This window comes from Anolis carolinensis, chromosome 3, assembly GCF_035594765.1.
Source record: "Anolis carolinensis isolate JA03-04 chromosome 3, rAnoCar3.1.pri, whole genome shotgun sequence".
NCBI lineage: Eukaryota > Metazoa > Chordata > Lepidosauria > Squamata > Dactyloidae > Anolis > Anolis carolinensis.
Genome location: NC_085843.1, coordinates 198,198,068 through 198,212,515, shown reverse-complemented (window position 1 = coordinate 198,212,515; position 14,448 = coordinate 198,198,068). Strand labels below are relative to the sequence as shown.

The following is a 14,448-nucleotide window of genomic DNA, read 5'->3' as shown; positions in this document are numbered from 1 at the left end:
ATCTTCAGATGAGTAATAGAATTGAATTTGCTTTTCCCTTGCAATCTTTCTGTTTTGAAGTTCTGTTTTGTAATATGATGTTCTCTAGAAATCTGATTAGCTTTATGTTTATAATTGGCTGAGCTTCAGGTTTAGGTTATGTTATACACAGCAAAGATAAAGAAGAATCAAAGAGGTCATTATTTCAATATGTTTGTGACATTTAGAAGACTTTTTAAGAATACATAGAAATCAGACGCCATCATTTTGATTGTATGAACTCTAATCACATTTAGAATTCTGTAGTTCTGATATCATCAGGTTTATAAAGGTGGTTGCTTCAAAAAAATGAGGCAAGGACAAGAGCAATTTTTTTTGAAGAACAAAATCTCCTGCATATTTGTTATCAGTGTACACTTTGGCACATCTTCATTCATATTTTGCAATGTAAAAAGTTACAAACATATCTAACCAAATAAATAATAATAAAAAAACTCTAATGTTCCAGTATTTAAAAGCTGTGTGCATAGAAGAGCCTCTCCTCTTCACATTGTTGACCCCAATGTACGATGTAACATGGAAGTGGAGCTAGTGAGGTCACCCTCATTTCATGTTTCCTGAATACAAAACTATCAGTGATTGAGTACTAGAGTCAAACTAAGTTATCCCTGGTCATATTCCAGAAACACAATATGAACAGAAACTTCTTGTTTACTATGTGGCATTACATTTCAGCTCCCACTAGGATGTTGGAACTATTACCTCAGGCTTTAACACAGGTTGAGCATCCCGTATTGAGAATTCCAAAATGAACAGCTGAGATAGTGATATCTTTGCTTTCTGATAATTCCGTTTACACAGACATTATTCCATGCACAAAATTATTAATCTTGTATAAAATTACCTTCAGGCAATGTGTATGAAGTATATATGAAACATAAATTAATTTTGTGTTTAGACTTGGGTCCTATCTCCAAGATATCTCATTATGTATATATATACAAATACTGGTATTTCAAATTCAAAAACAATATATTCAAAATCCAGAGGACTTCTGGTCCCAAGCATTTCAGATGAGGCAAGGTCAACCTGAACTCTGATGTGTAGACCTAGCTCCAGGTGAAAATATAATCTAAATAAGTTACACAACATGCCATTTAACATTGAATGTTTACCTTATATATGTAAAGTGTAATCAGTTTTATTTCCCTCCGAAGAGATAACGCGGGATATAAATGAAGTGTGTTGTTGTTGTTATTGTTATTGCCTTCTTATAGAGACAGAACCTATCTCCTAAATATCAAGGGATGTATCTGCTATGCCCCTTTTTCTGCAAATATATATGGCTATAATAATAATCTTATACATGTGGAATTATACATAAGAGCAGTGAATAGAGACTAAGGCCTGAATCCTATTAGTCAATCCAAACCCAATGAAATAAAGTCTATCCTAGAATGACCACTGTTCTAGTAGTATAAGGCAGCCTTCTATGAGCTTATGGGATTGTGTAAGCATTTTATATTTAAATGACATATTTAAATGCTGTTTTACATTCCATACTTCATTTGAACTATTTCATAACTGATGTGTTGAAAGAGATATCTGGGTGTCTTTCATTTGTCACAGTCATTATCAATGTTGACTTAATTAAGAATATTTATATTAGCAACTGATTGTGGTTTTCTTTTTTCCCTCCACGATTTAGTGTGGAATTAGATTTTAAGCAGCAAGAAGACAAACTACAGCCAGTTCTGAGAAAACTTCATCCTATTGAGGAAACTCAGGTTGCACCTTTGCCTTATTCCCAGGAGAGTTACTCCTCAACTCCCAAGCAAAAATCCAAAACTGAATCAAAAAAGCATGGAAGATGGAAACTCTGGTTTCTTTAACTAAGTCCATAAGACATGGAATTTAAGGCCTTCTTCAAAAACCACATCCACACAGTGTTGTGGGATTTTTTTAAAAAAGGATCTTGGTCATTTGAGCAGGTGACTGTCAGCAATGTTACTCTAACAATACTGAGGAAGCATTCTGTTTTCACCACATGTACCAAAAAAGGCCTTTGTTACCTATGAACTAACTTTCAGGAGCAAGGTGTTAAAAGTATGCCTTGCCAACTTTTTATCCGAATTTCACCAGTGTGGGATGTAAACAATTTTTTTAAAAATCAGGATAGAAAATCATGTTAGCAGAGGTGAAGTAAAACTATCTTCCCCAAGTTCTTTAACCCACAATTGTTTGTTTGTTTGTTTGTTTTTAAAGCATCTTAATGTCAGACTGCCATTTTGTTCACATCTGAATATATTAGTCCAGTTAAGATGTTTTTGTGAAGGAAAAAAGAAAGCAAGCCTTTTAATTCCAAAGGCTTTCATTGCACATTTAATTTTCCAAAAATGCTTGGGTCGGGTAGTGCCATTTTCAGCACATAAATATCCTGAGGAAAGCACAATATTTTTCATATGGTCCAGGACCATGAATTATCTTTAAGATGTGACTATGTGTGTATACTTGCCTTTATGTGCTGTAGCATTGAGCCAAGTGATTGCATCTCAGTGAAATGCTGGCACCTCTGATTTAGTGTCATCCTCATTGCCAGACCTCTGCTCATTTTTACTGGTGAGCAGCCAAAAGCCACCCAAAGTCAGGACATGCCTTTACTCACTGAAAGTTGACAGGGTCAAAGCTAGGAGCACTAAGCTCTTTTAGATATCATTTTTAATCTGTTGGTACCCAACAGCTGAAATCCTATGTTCTGGCACCATATTTGGGGCAGGGGGAAGAATAAAAGGGTCAGTTAACATTCAGATAACAGAACATTGGCAGCTGCCACAATTTAATACTTTTTTGTAATTCAGTCTTGAGAAAACACTATACACGATTAACACACTGTGCCAGAAATTTTATAATGTGTTGTGCTTTTTAAGAGTTCACCAGAGCCTGGCAATTTTATTTAGTTGCGCCATAAAACATCCAACCATCTTAATTGTCATTCAGTACTAACAAATGAGAACACTGAATTAAAACGTTATGTTAAGAGTAACATTTAAATTTTTCATTTAATTATACACTTTGGGCATGAGCCAGCCACCATAAAAACACTTATAATTCCCACCAATTTCAATGGAAGAAAGTTAGAGCACTTGATTGACTTTCCCAATATTGGGATTTGAGAGTATGTAACTGTATGGATTATACTCTGAATTACTTCCTTTAAAGAAATTATTATGTAATTGCTTTCTTCTGAAATGTTTCTGTTATGCAAGAATCCTCTGGTTTTTCAATAATTTAAATTTCAATAGAGTATGTGGAAGATACTATGCCTATAATTTCATATCTTGGAACACTGCATACTTTTTCCAGTATAGCGAAGCGGCAGAAAGTGAGAAAAATAATGTTGGTAGATTTGCCACCAAAAAAGCTATTTGAATGTGTAATATATTCTGCTTACTAATCAAACTCATTATTTAAGTATTATGGATAATTTATAGACCCCAAAGCAAGCAATCTGGTTGTTTTCTGGGAAGAAAAATGTTTGAATTACAAAGCTGATGAAAATGTGATAAACATGATTGTTATGGTCAATGTCAAAACCTGACTTCCTATTTATGCTTTAATGGGGAAAAAACCATTTTTCTAGTAAAATTCCATGAGGGCTACAAATAATTGTGCATAAGCAAAACGAGTTCTAAAATATTTTTTGGCGAAAGCAGTAGGATGAGAAAGGCATTACTATGCCATGAAGGAAAGTGCAATTGTTTGGGGGGGGGGGGGTGTTTGTTTGTTTGTTTTGCTGAAGGGATGGGTGGGAAATGAAGTGTAATGAATTTTATAATGTTTTTGATTAAAGTTCAAATCTGTTTACAAAAGATCCCACCATAAATATTTTAGAATCCCAAATATATCAGAGCATTAAATATTTTATTTTTATGAAAACCAAGGCAAATCCTCAAATATATACATACATAGACTAGATTAATGTTATTGTGATTCTGCAAATAGCATCTTCACATATATAAGCAGCCCAGTTCCTTAGACCATTTACTACACAGTTTGAAAACCCTCATCTACAAATGTCGAAGTGGGAAGTTTTCATATGTAGTCTGAGCTTTGTTTATTTTTGCTGGCGACAATACTAAATTCACAAGCTGCTTTCAAGATGTTCTTGAGTCCACAAAGGAGATTGCAATCCAATACATGGGTATACATTGGTTCAGTAATCCAGAGCTATACGGTCATTATCTTGCTCTATCTGCCCAATATTAACATGCAAACTTGGGATATGTGGATTTTCATGGTTTTGCTCTAACAGCCCTCCTTCTTACCCAACCCAGTTGACACACAAACAATCTAAAATTAAAAGATAAAGCGGTGTTAGTCAGGAATATCGGTATGTAAAGGGATCTTGTAGGATGGTAACAAAGAGCAAAACTAGTAGCGTAATTGGTAGCAAAACTTTGTACACCAAGACTGATTTTTCAAAGACATTAATTCATAGGTTGTTGATTCAGAGATGGCTCGTTATGGGGAAACAAGTGTACACAATCTAAAATGTACATGAAATACCTTCTAGTTTATAATCTCCTCACAACACATTTAATTGTTTTTGAATCTGGGACAGAATAAACAGCCCATATTCTCATGGGTTTCTATTCCCACACAAAGAATATATTTTCCTTGTTGCCACGGAATGTACAAGATGAAGGCATCAAAACTGGGAAAGACAGACATGCTCCAAAACCATTTTGAAGATGAAAATGAAACTAATTAAATATTCTATATTTGAACATAGTATTTTTCCTAATCTGCTGGCAAATTTTAATTTTTACATTTCCTCTTTCAAAAGGTAAAATACATTTTCTCGCTCAAAATTGTGTTATCGTATCATACTATGTAACTTGTAATAAAATGTTCTTTCTAATTGTGTAAAACGTATCATATTGTATTACACTTAGGATCACTCAGGCACAATTTAGAAGTTTTACAGGGGAAAGATCGCAAATTGTAGCCAGTACAGTATGTGATTGAGATGTAAAGTGATTATGGTTCAACTTGAATGAAATCATTTTTTAAAATGCAGGCAGAGCATCCAAAATAAGTGTGTCATCACATTCCAATCTGGCATATTCCTTAATTTGTTGCTAAATTTGCTAGTAATCTCATGTGGCCCGACCACTGATTTACTTATAAAGACATATCATGCTTTGATTTCATTTCTAACTAATAAATGCTGTAGTAATTTTATATTACTTGCTATTTTCATACTGCAGGGACAATATTTTCTAAGTTTGCATCAATTTGCATAAAGCAACCGTGACATAAATCTTTGTTTTGAAATTATAAGAAAACAATCCATGTAAATATCACTTAAGTTTCTTAAAAAGAAAACTTGAGACCACTGTAAAATACTTTCTATAGTTAGGATAAAATGAAAAAATATAATTAAAAATATCAAGTAGATGAATTGTTTCCTTTTGTTATATTTTTATAATGATTTTTGCTTGTGAAAACACCTTTGTACAAGAAGAAGCTGGCTGTCCCCATGTCACCGGAACGTTTCATTACTGTATTAAACTCCTAAAATCTAATGGATTAATTTTTCATGAGCACTTAAAATCAAATTAGTTGTTAAAATAGCACTGGTCTAACAGCGTCTTGGTAATAGTATTAAGCTGATATAATTTGTAAACTTGATAATTATCATTGCCACTAACAGCACAATAAAAGACACAGCTTTTCTCTTTGCGACAGTGAAGCAGGGGTTTCCACCCTCTCCATGCATTACTACCATATCAATAAAGTAAGGGTACAGGCTATTTAAAATTAGCGAAATATACACTACTGTTTATGTTAGTGGAATGCAATTTCTTAACATCTTTTATTTTTTAATATTTTTCTCCCATTTCTATTGTTACAGATGAATAGATAAATACAATAAATAAGAATCTGAAAACAGTAACAGTCATGAAATATGACCTGGCTACACAAAAGATGTATTTAGGCTAATATAAACAATTCAGTCAAGAACAACATTAAAGGTGTAGTAAAGTGCTGGCCAAGCTAACTGATGTTGCAAACCAGCAGTTATTCTTTCCCAGTGTGCCAGAGACCAGTTGCATATTTGTGCTCATTGACTACAACTCTTTCTTTCCCGGAAACCTGACAGGGAACAGCATCTGATGACTTATTAACCAGCACCAGTCCATTGATCACCATTTTGTGGTACTCCCCTCCAGATGTTTACAACTACAACTCCCATTATATATGACCACTGCAGTTCTAAAGAGCATCATGTTGACGGGGACTGGTTAACTGAACAGAACTAGGAAGCCCCTGTGAAAAACCTACCAAGACCTAATGATTCAGCTGGCACTTTAGGAAGCCCGCTATGTTCTCAGCTTTACATCTCCAAATTGTAAGTTTATAAGAAACGAAGTAACTGAACCATCTTCAGAGTTTTAAAAATTACTGAGGAAAAGTATGTGAAATGTTTTTGATGTAGCAATGCAAAAAAGGCACTCGATGACCTCAGATGTTCTTGGGAACAGCTCCCAACATCCATTACTATTGGCTGGCTTTGTTGAATGGACCTGATGGGAACCGCAGTCCATCAAAATCTGCAGGGCCAGGTGCCGATAATGCAGAGGCAAGGGCCACCGGGTAAGTGGACATTTCCATCCCAGTCAGCTCAAAATGGGGAATAAACTGACTTTCCACAGGGAGCTCTTACTTTAATCCACTAGTTACAAATTATTTCTAACATGTAACTTACACTTTTTTGCAATATTAAAAGAATAACTAAGTTCATGTTTAAGGATAAGTTCTATGATGTAATTGTAAATGTTTTAGTTGGCAGTTAAAAGTTACGAGGGGTGTGGCTTCTTTAGGTGTATTTTGTACCATTAACTACTGATTTCTACCATTTTGACATCTTTAAGAAATGAAAAAATAAAATTTTATTTTTACAGCTGTAACTGCATCACTTACCAACTATGTTTTGAGGACTTGGAACGGCAACTACAGTAGTCTCACTTATCCAACATAAACGGGCCAGCAGAACGTTGGATAAGCAAATATGTTGGATAATAAGGAGAGATTAAGGAGAAGCCTATTAAACACCAAATTAGGTTATGATTTTACAAATTAAGCACCATGTTATACAACAAATTTGGCAGAAAAAGTAGTTCAATAGGAAGTAATGCTATGTAGTAATTACTGTATTTACGAATTTAGCACCAAAATATCACGATATATTGAAAACATTGACTACAAAAATGCGTTGGATAATCCAGAATGTTGGATAAGCGAATGTTGGATAAGTGAGACTCTACTGTAATTACATTCTAAGTCATTTTCCAAGTTCTGCTCATGCCGAGGCCTATAATCTAGTCCTAGATGGGGTAGTAACCTAGGTGTGGTAGCAACCAATACTTTTGTTGTTCATGGTATAAAAAGTAACACATGTATTGCAAGATTCCCAAATAATATAATGCAAATGGAGAGTGGTTAACAGCCAGCACTGTATCCATGACATTTCTGAAGGTAACACCTACCTGAAAAAAGGACAAGTGTTACCCTCAAAGATGGAACAAGCCGAAGAGCAATGATGAGGTAAGCTTTTTTTTTTTTTTTTTTTTTGGTCACAAGAGTACAGAAAATCTGCCCTATTCTTGTGAGGTCAATGATGTTCTTTCTAATTGTTCTTGTAGCATGGGTTTGCAAACTTTTAAAGCCATAGAGCTATTTTTGAAGGAAAAGTTTCTCATGGAGCCCCAAGAAACTTTTGTACATGAGCCGCATTGAATTTTAAAATTTGACAGATGGGCCGGGCCAATGGAAGATGGATGGAGAATGTTTGTGTGAACTGATTGAAAAAAATTAACAAATTCCTATGCACACTGCACATATCTTGTTTGCAGTGCAAAAAGAAAGAGTGAACAATACAATATTTAAAATGAACAACAACTTTAACCAATATAAACTTAACAGTATTTCAGTGGAAGACCCATGCGGCCATCCAGTCCAACCTCCTTCTGCCATACAGGAAAAACACAGTCAAAGCACCCCCAACAGATGCCCACCCAGCCTTTGAAATAAATAATAGGAAACCTACTAGGTAAACTTCTGGAGATAAACCTCCTGGGCCTTTGCTCTCCCGCCCTGGACAGATTGCAGGGAAGAAGGACCCAAGTCCTATTCATTGCGAGAGTGATTTGTGTGTAAGGTACTCATCTTTTCCTTCTTTCCCTGTCACAAGAATCCAAGCATATTCCATAAAACCACAATGGAAGCAGAACAATCCCCTTCATGGACAAACGAACATACACCTTGCTCACTCGGCCTCCACTCCCTCCTTCCCTTTCAGTCACATTCAAAGCCCATGTTTCTCCTCTCAATCCTTCTCCATGAGAAAACTGCCTCTCTCTATCCCGCCCAGGCCCATAGAAGTCTCCTCTTAAAGGAATGCACCATGTGAAGGAGATTATTATTATTGTTATTCCTAATTTATTTATACCCCACTTTATCTCCCTGCAAATCTGAGGGCAACCTTGGCGCAGGGAGAGTGGCTTGGGTGCAGGGAGTGGGCAGGGAGGACAGTTTGGAAGCAGAGAGGGCGGGTTAGGGTGAGAACCCGGCGGCTTCGGGTTGGGGAGTGCTTGAGAATGGCAGCTTTGGGTTGGGGAGGGTGCAGAGAAGGTGGCTTTAGTGTGGGAAATGCAGCTTTGGGTCGAGGAGGGCGGCTTCAGTGTGGGGAGACCTTATAGGCCATGGCGACGGAAGAGAGTCCCTGTAGGCCATGCCAGTGGCAGTAGGGCTCCACAGGCCATGTGCTTCCTAGGTGGGGGGTGGTGACTCCTGTGGAGCCCCTGAGCATGCTTTGCGGAGCCCCAAGGGTCCCACATAGCACACTTTGAGAACCACTATAATAGGTCATCAACCTGAAATACTGGACAGCTATCAAGGCTAGATTAAATTCTTCGCTAAATCTATGGAGAAGGCGTTACTTTTATTTGTCTGTGGTAATGGAACACGATTTGCTAAAAGAGAGAGAGAGAGAGAGAGAGAGAGAGAGAGAGAGAGAGACTTTCTTTCCACAATTCCTTAAAAAGCCATTACTATCCACTGTCTAGTTCTATGGATCTTTGTACAAGGTTGTGATCTTACAGTGATCCTGTCATCTTGCAGTCAGTTTCCAGTGACACATAATAGGAGGACCCCCTGCGGGGTTTAGATTGATGTGTTTTAATGTCTGTCTGTTTCTCTCCTCTCCATCTCTCTTTTTCTCTAAAACACACACACTGCAAAAATCCACTGCCCTGGTATTACATATAGACTAGCATTCTTAAGACCTACAACTTTTCATTCTCCCAACCTTTGTCCAAAATGCTCAATATCTATGTGATGGTTTGGAGGCAGATTCCTTGAAGAAGACTCAGTGAGAAACACGCCGGTATGTAGAGAACTATTCTCTTTGGAATTTGCAGAAGCATAGAGGGATGCTTTTCAATACTTTCTCCATTTTGTACCTCATTGTTCAATCATGATTCATTAATATTAAGCTTGCTAGGACAAGATCAACAGATACTGGAATGATAGTCCCAGCTAACTTGCTTAAGCAGAGTTCTACAGCATAAGAGAGTCAAGATTTTCTACTGTACAAGAATGAAATATTGGTTACTATGAAAGACAACACAGGTGCTTATTTGCTGGAGAGCCAGTACCTCAAGGGGAGAGAAGCAGTTACAATTTAGCAGCCTCATTTATATACAGCTGTGCTGGACTACTCCTTCCTTTCTCACTTTTTGGATCTTTGACACAGGGATTTGGCATTCTTGTTCCTTAAAAAACCTATTGGCTTGGAATCAGATCTATAGGGCCACTGAACTTTCTCCTGGATCTAGCTCTCTGTTTTGGAGTCACAAGAGACCCCAGTTGAAGAAGTCCTTAGCCTACCTCAGACTTAATGCCTTACAATCGAGAAGGGGAGTTGGATAATTCAATGGAACAACCGAGTGTAGAAATGAAATATAAAGAGATGCTGAATGATTTGGAGGCTCTGGGGAATATATTAACAGGTCTGAATTAAAACACTATTCCAAGGGATGGCTGTTGGATGAAGATGACTTGAACACAGGAAAGATAATAATAATAAAGGATTTAAGGATTACTACTTTCAGCATTCCATGCTTTGGTTTAATATTAGGAAAAAGAACTTCAACTGATCAAGTAATAAAGTACTAGAGAAGACTGTGGTACTTGTAAAATTAAACAAATCATCAGTACAGATTGGACAAAAATGTTTCTAACAATATTTCAGAGTAAGAGAGACATTGTGTATAAACGCTGAGTTTTTGCATATGCTTCTGTGTGTTTGCGTGTGAAAAAGAGAAACAGAGATAAAGTCTAAGAGAGTGCGGAAAATATAGACAGATGACCCATGGTACAGTTCCAACTTGAATCCTATGATTTATTCCCCTGGAAGAAGATACATAATTGCATTAATGAGTCTTCAATCATGATGAATAGAGCTTCTTTCTCTCAAGAGCCAAGATGGATCGTTTCAAAATAACAGTAACATTGCAGGAGCAAACTGCAGCACTAGAATAAACCTGTAAATTATACAAAAGCTATTATCTCAGTATATTGTTTGGATTATGTCCAAACATGCATGCGTCATGAAGAGTGATAAAAAGTGGAAACAATGTAGTACAGTGATTTACACTCAAACCGCAACAGCTATTCAGAAAATATTACATTCAAGAGAAAATAAAACAAATAAGGCCAGTATCATATTTAGCAAAAAAATATTTTGTCATATACTAAGTAATGCATTGGAATATGGCTTTATACACATTCTTGAGGTTATGACTTCACAACCCTTAATTAAGATCTGATGAAATGAACAGAATGAGTTCACATCCAAGCTTATAAATCCATAATATTTTAATTTTCCACATGATGGTGTATGATAGATTTTCATAAATTAGAAAGGCTAGAAAAGGTACAGTGTAGCTAGAAAATTTGATTTGGTCATGAATAAATCTAATTGAGTGTGGTGGACAGAATATAAGACTAAGATTTGTTGCAAATCTCCACTCAACCATGAAGTTCAAGAGGTTAGAATAAGAAATCAATACTCTCAACTTAACCTTCCCCACAGATATTTCATGAGGAAAAACAAGGACAGGGCCATGTCCACAATCCTAAAGAGAAGGGATGTGGTTAAAATACTGTATCAAACAAGGAATATAGTGCAGATATCATGGAATGCTTAATCACCCTGCAGCAATCAAAACCCAACATAAGCTTTCAAATGTTTGGTATTAAGGTAAGGAGGGCTTCTTTTTCATATATGGACTTAGAAAAAAAGTGAAAAGTTTCTGGTCTAAAATCTACAATAATTAAAAAAAGGTTGATTTCGAAATACTATCAAAAGTGTTTTGTCAGACATTATGGGTAAAGACCTGGAGAGGAGATATGGCAGGCGAGACAATTAACTCTGGGTGACTACAGGTGTCTAACAGCTCCACTGGCTACCAACACATTTCCAGACACAATTCAAAGTGCTGGTTTTGACCGATAAAGCCCTATACGGTTCCGGTCCATGGTATCTGAAGGAATGTATCTCTTACTATAATCCTGGAAGACATTTGTGATAAACTGAAGAGGGCCTTCTCTGTTCCACCACCTGCTCAAGTGCTCTCTGACTGTGAAACTCTCTCCCAAGAGAGACCAGGATGGCCTATCCCTGCTGGCCTACCGCAAGCAGGTCAAGATCTTCTTCTGCCAGCAGACATTTGAGGAAGAATAAGGGACATGCTGCTGGGAATGTGTGGGAGAGATTTTTGGTGGGGATTTTGTGAGTTTCTAAGTATATTTATTACATTTTAATATATTCTAACGTGAACTATACAGTATTATTTGTTTTGTTTTTTATTTTTGTATTGCATTTTATAAACTATGATCAAGGGGTGGGATTGTTAGCCAACTTGAGTCCCCACGGGGAGAAAGGTAGGGTATAAATAAAGTAAATAATGAAATAATGACAACAGTTGCAGGGACATTGTTTGCTTATACTTAAAAACAGACTGAAACATTGAGAACTGAAGCATAGATTGTTAAGGTGGCTGAGTAAAACAAAATTAACATGGATTCTAAACTATATGTGAATTGTAGATATTTTGAAAAATTGGAAACTATTACAGGAGCAATAAGGAGTTGATCAATATAATAATCTGTAGCTGTGGTTCTTGGTAAAATTGCAGTAGTAGGATTGTAATTTTTTTACCTTTCATTACAGTCATGATCGAGGAGACAGAACCTTACTGGTATTAGTTATGTGTATTTTCCATCTTCTTTTCTTCTTTAGGTTTATTTGTTTTTTTGAAAGCACACTATTTGGAATGTAAATCACATTGTGTGAAAATTAACTTTTTTGGAAAAAAAATTAAAAATACTTTTTGACATGTTCTAAGCCAGCATTACTTGTATTCTATCTCTTTTAACGTCAAAGAATGATCAAATACAAATGTTCTCTAGCATTCCATCATAACAATATTTAATCTGTTAGTATCAACGCTGAACCATTCTGAATTAACTATGCAAGGGTTTCACAAGGCAGTTAAACATGTGATAAGTCTCTATCCCTTACATTGTCCACTTCCCAATTAACATCCCCAAGTCGCACCTTTTGAACAAGAATTGCGTGGGCAGGAGCAACTACCCACCAGAAAAAAGACACACAGTGTTGGGATAACAGGCCACAACTTGTTTATTGGGTACAAATGAGAAACAAGGTTGGCCACCATACATGGGTCTTGGATAAGGAATCAGACAGCCTGCTGCTGAAAGATGCCACGTAACCATGCCAGCGGGTGCAGTTGTTTACTGACTGGTTTAATACTGGAACACCGTTACAGCCGCACCCCTGCTAAACCATCAGACACTCCCCCCTCCAATTGGGGGAAGTTACGAAAGCCAGATCCCGGGCCCATGCTAAACACCACACCTATCAACTCCGATAATTTCCAAGGATAAGTTTGACAATATGATAAGTATTTCAGTTATGAGTATGTACTCACTCTTGCATTTTGTTTTACAACAACTGAGTTTTTCATCAAAAGTCTTCAATTTGTTCAGTGACAAGGTTTAAAAGGTACAATAGGTAATAATTTAAGGATTCCTAACTAATACTTTCAATTATATCTTCTTGAATCAGTAAATAGTACTAAAAGCATTCCAACCTTATCATTTCTATGAAGGTTTTGGGTGTATCTGCAGGAGAAACCATGCTTAAATCTACAGCCTGTTGCAAGGAAAGTATGTTTTAATTCTTAACTTAGAGAACAGTTTAGATTTTAAGCAGAAGTGTCAAAGCATGGCAGAGATCTGTTTTCTATTAAAGTATCATAAGATCAGATCTGACCTTGTTGGGCGACTACATATAGTAGATACAATGTGGATAGCATTCACGACTGGACACGGTCATACAAAACCTGAATTGACCAAGGTAGACTTAAAGCAGATAAAATTTCTAGCCCATCGATGCAATTTTTCAAGTGGGGTGATCAGCTTTGTGTTGTTGATATAGTAGGGTTGGCCTCTGGGGTCAGAACTAAGTTGGGACATAACCATACAATCTCAAGGTTGAATTGAATGTCTAACATATAGAGGCAATTCCCTTAAAAGGTTATACTTTATAAATTAAGAAAAAGCAACCACAATGAAATGATATTTTCTTTTTTATTTACATACGTTAAATAAATGGAAGCAGTAATTATCAGAGATGTAAAGACCATGCTTGGAAGAGTTTATTTGGGCCCACCTACATCTTTGGATTCTTCCATAGAATCTGCATCACATTTATTATATGTACATAGTCTCCATGCCCATGGAACCCCCGGTGGCGCAATGGGTTAATCCCTCGTGCCGGCAGGACTGATTTGAAGGTTGGGTTGCTGACCTGAAGGTTGCTGGTTCGAATCCAACCCGGGGAGAGCATGGATGAGCTCCCCGTCAGCTCCAGCTCCATGTGGGGACATGAAAGAAGCCTCCCAAAAGGATGGTAAAACATCTGGGTGTCCCCTGGGCAATGTCCTTGCAGATGGTCAATTCTCATAACAGAAGCAATTTGAAGTTTCTCAAGTCACTCCTGACACATACACAAAAAAAATCCATGCCCATGAAAGCACCTGTCTGGTTATTTTTTGGATTGTTTTGTTTTCAGCCTTTAAGAGTAGCTTTAAGTAGAGCAAATGTCCCTCTTTTCCTTTTGAACACTGCTATTTATTAACTCATCTTTGTTTTCAAGAGCGTTTGTGGGGAAAATGTATTTGGATGAGGAGGAAAAAAACACCAGCTATTCTGATCCTGTTTGAACACAGATCTTTAGTGGATCCTTTCTTTCTAACTAAAAATTGTCACAGACATGGAATTGTACTGAACTTATAAGATCTGAATATTGATAGT

At 36.7% G+C, this 14,448-nt stretch overlaps 2 protein-coding genes across 6 annotated transcripts in view; one reads left to right on the top strand and one right to left on the bottom strand.

The window, feature by feature from the left end:
- The window catches only part of insyn2a (inhibitory synaptic factor 2A), a 71,972-nt gene extending 66,533 nt beyond the window's left edge, over nucleotides 1-5,439 (top strand). For 4 of the 5 annotated variants that reach the window (XM_062976065.1, XM_062976066.1, XM_008106682.3 and 1 more), the window contains one exon: nucleotides 1,688-5,439. In XM_062976065.1, the coding sequence (XP_062832135.1) occupies nucleotides 1,688-1,871 (184 nt within the window). In that variant the 3' untranslated portion in view covers nucleotides 1,872-5,439. The remainder of the gene's footprint in view (nucleotides 1-1,687) is intronic. The other variant, XR_010004581.1, reaches the window with a different exon arrangement.
- The window catches only part of dock1 (dedicator of cytokinesis 1), a 557,290-nt gene that overhangs the window by 358,386 nt on the left and 184,456 nt on the right, over nucleotides 1-14,448 (bottom strand). The gene's annotated exons all lie outside the window — the stretch shown is intronic.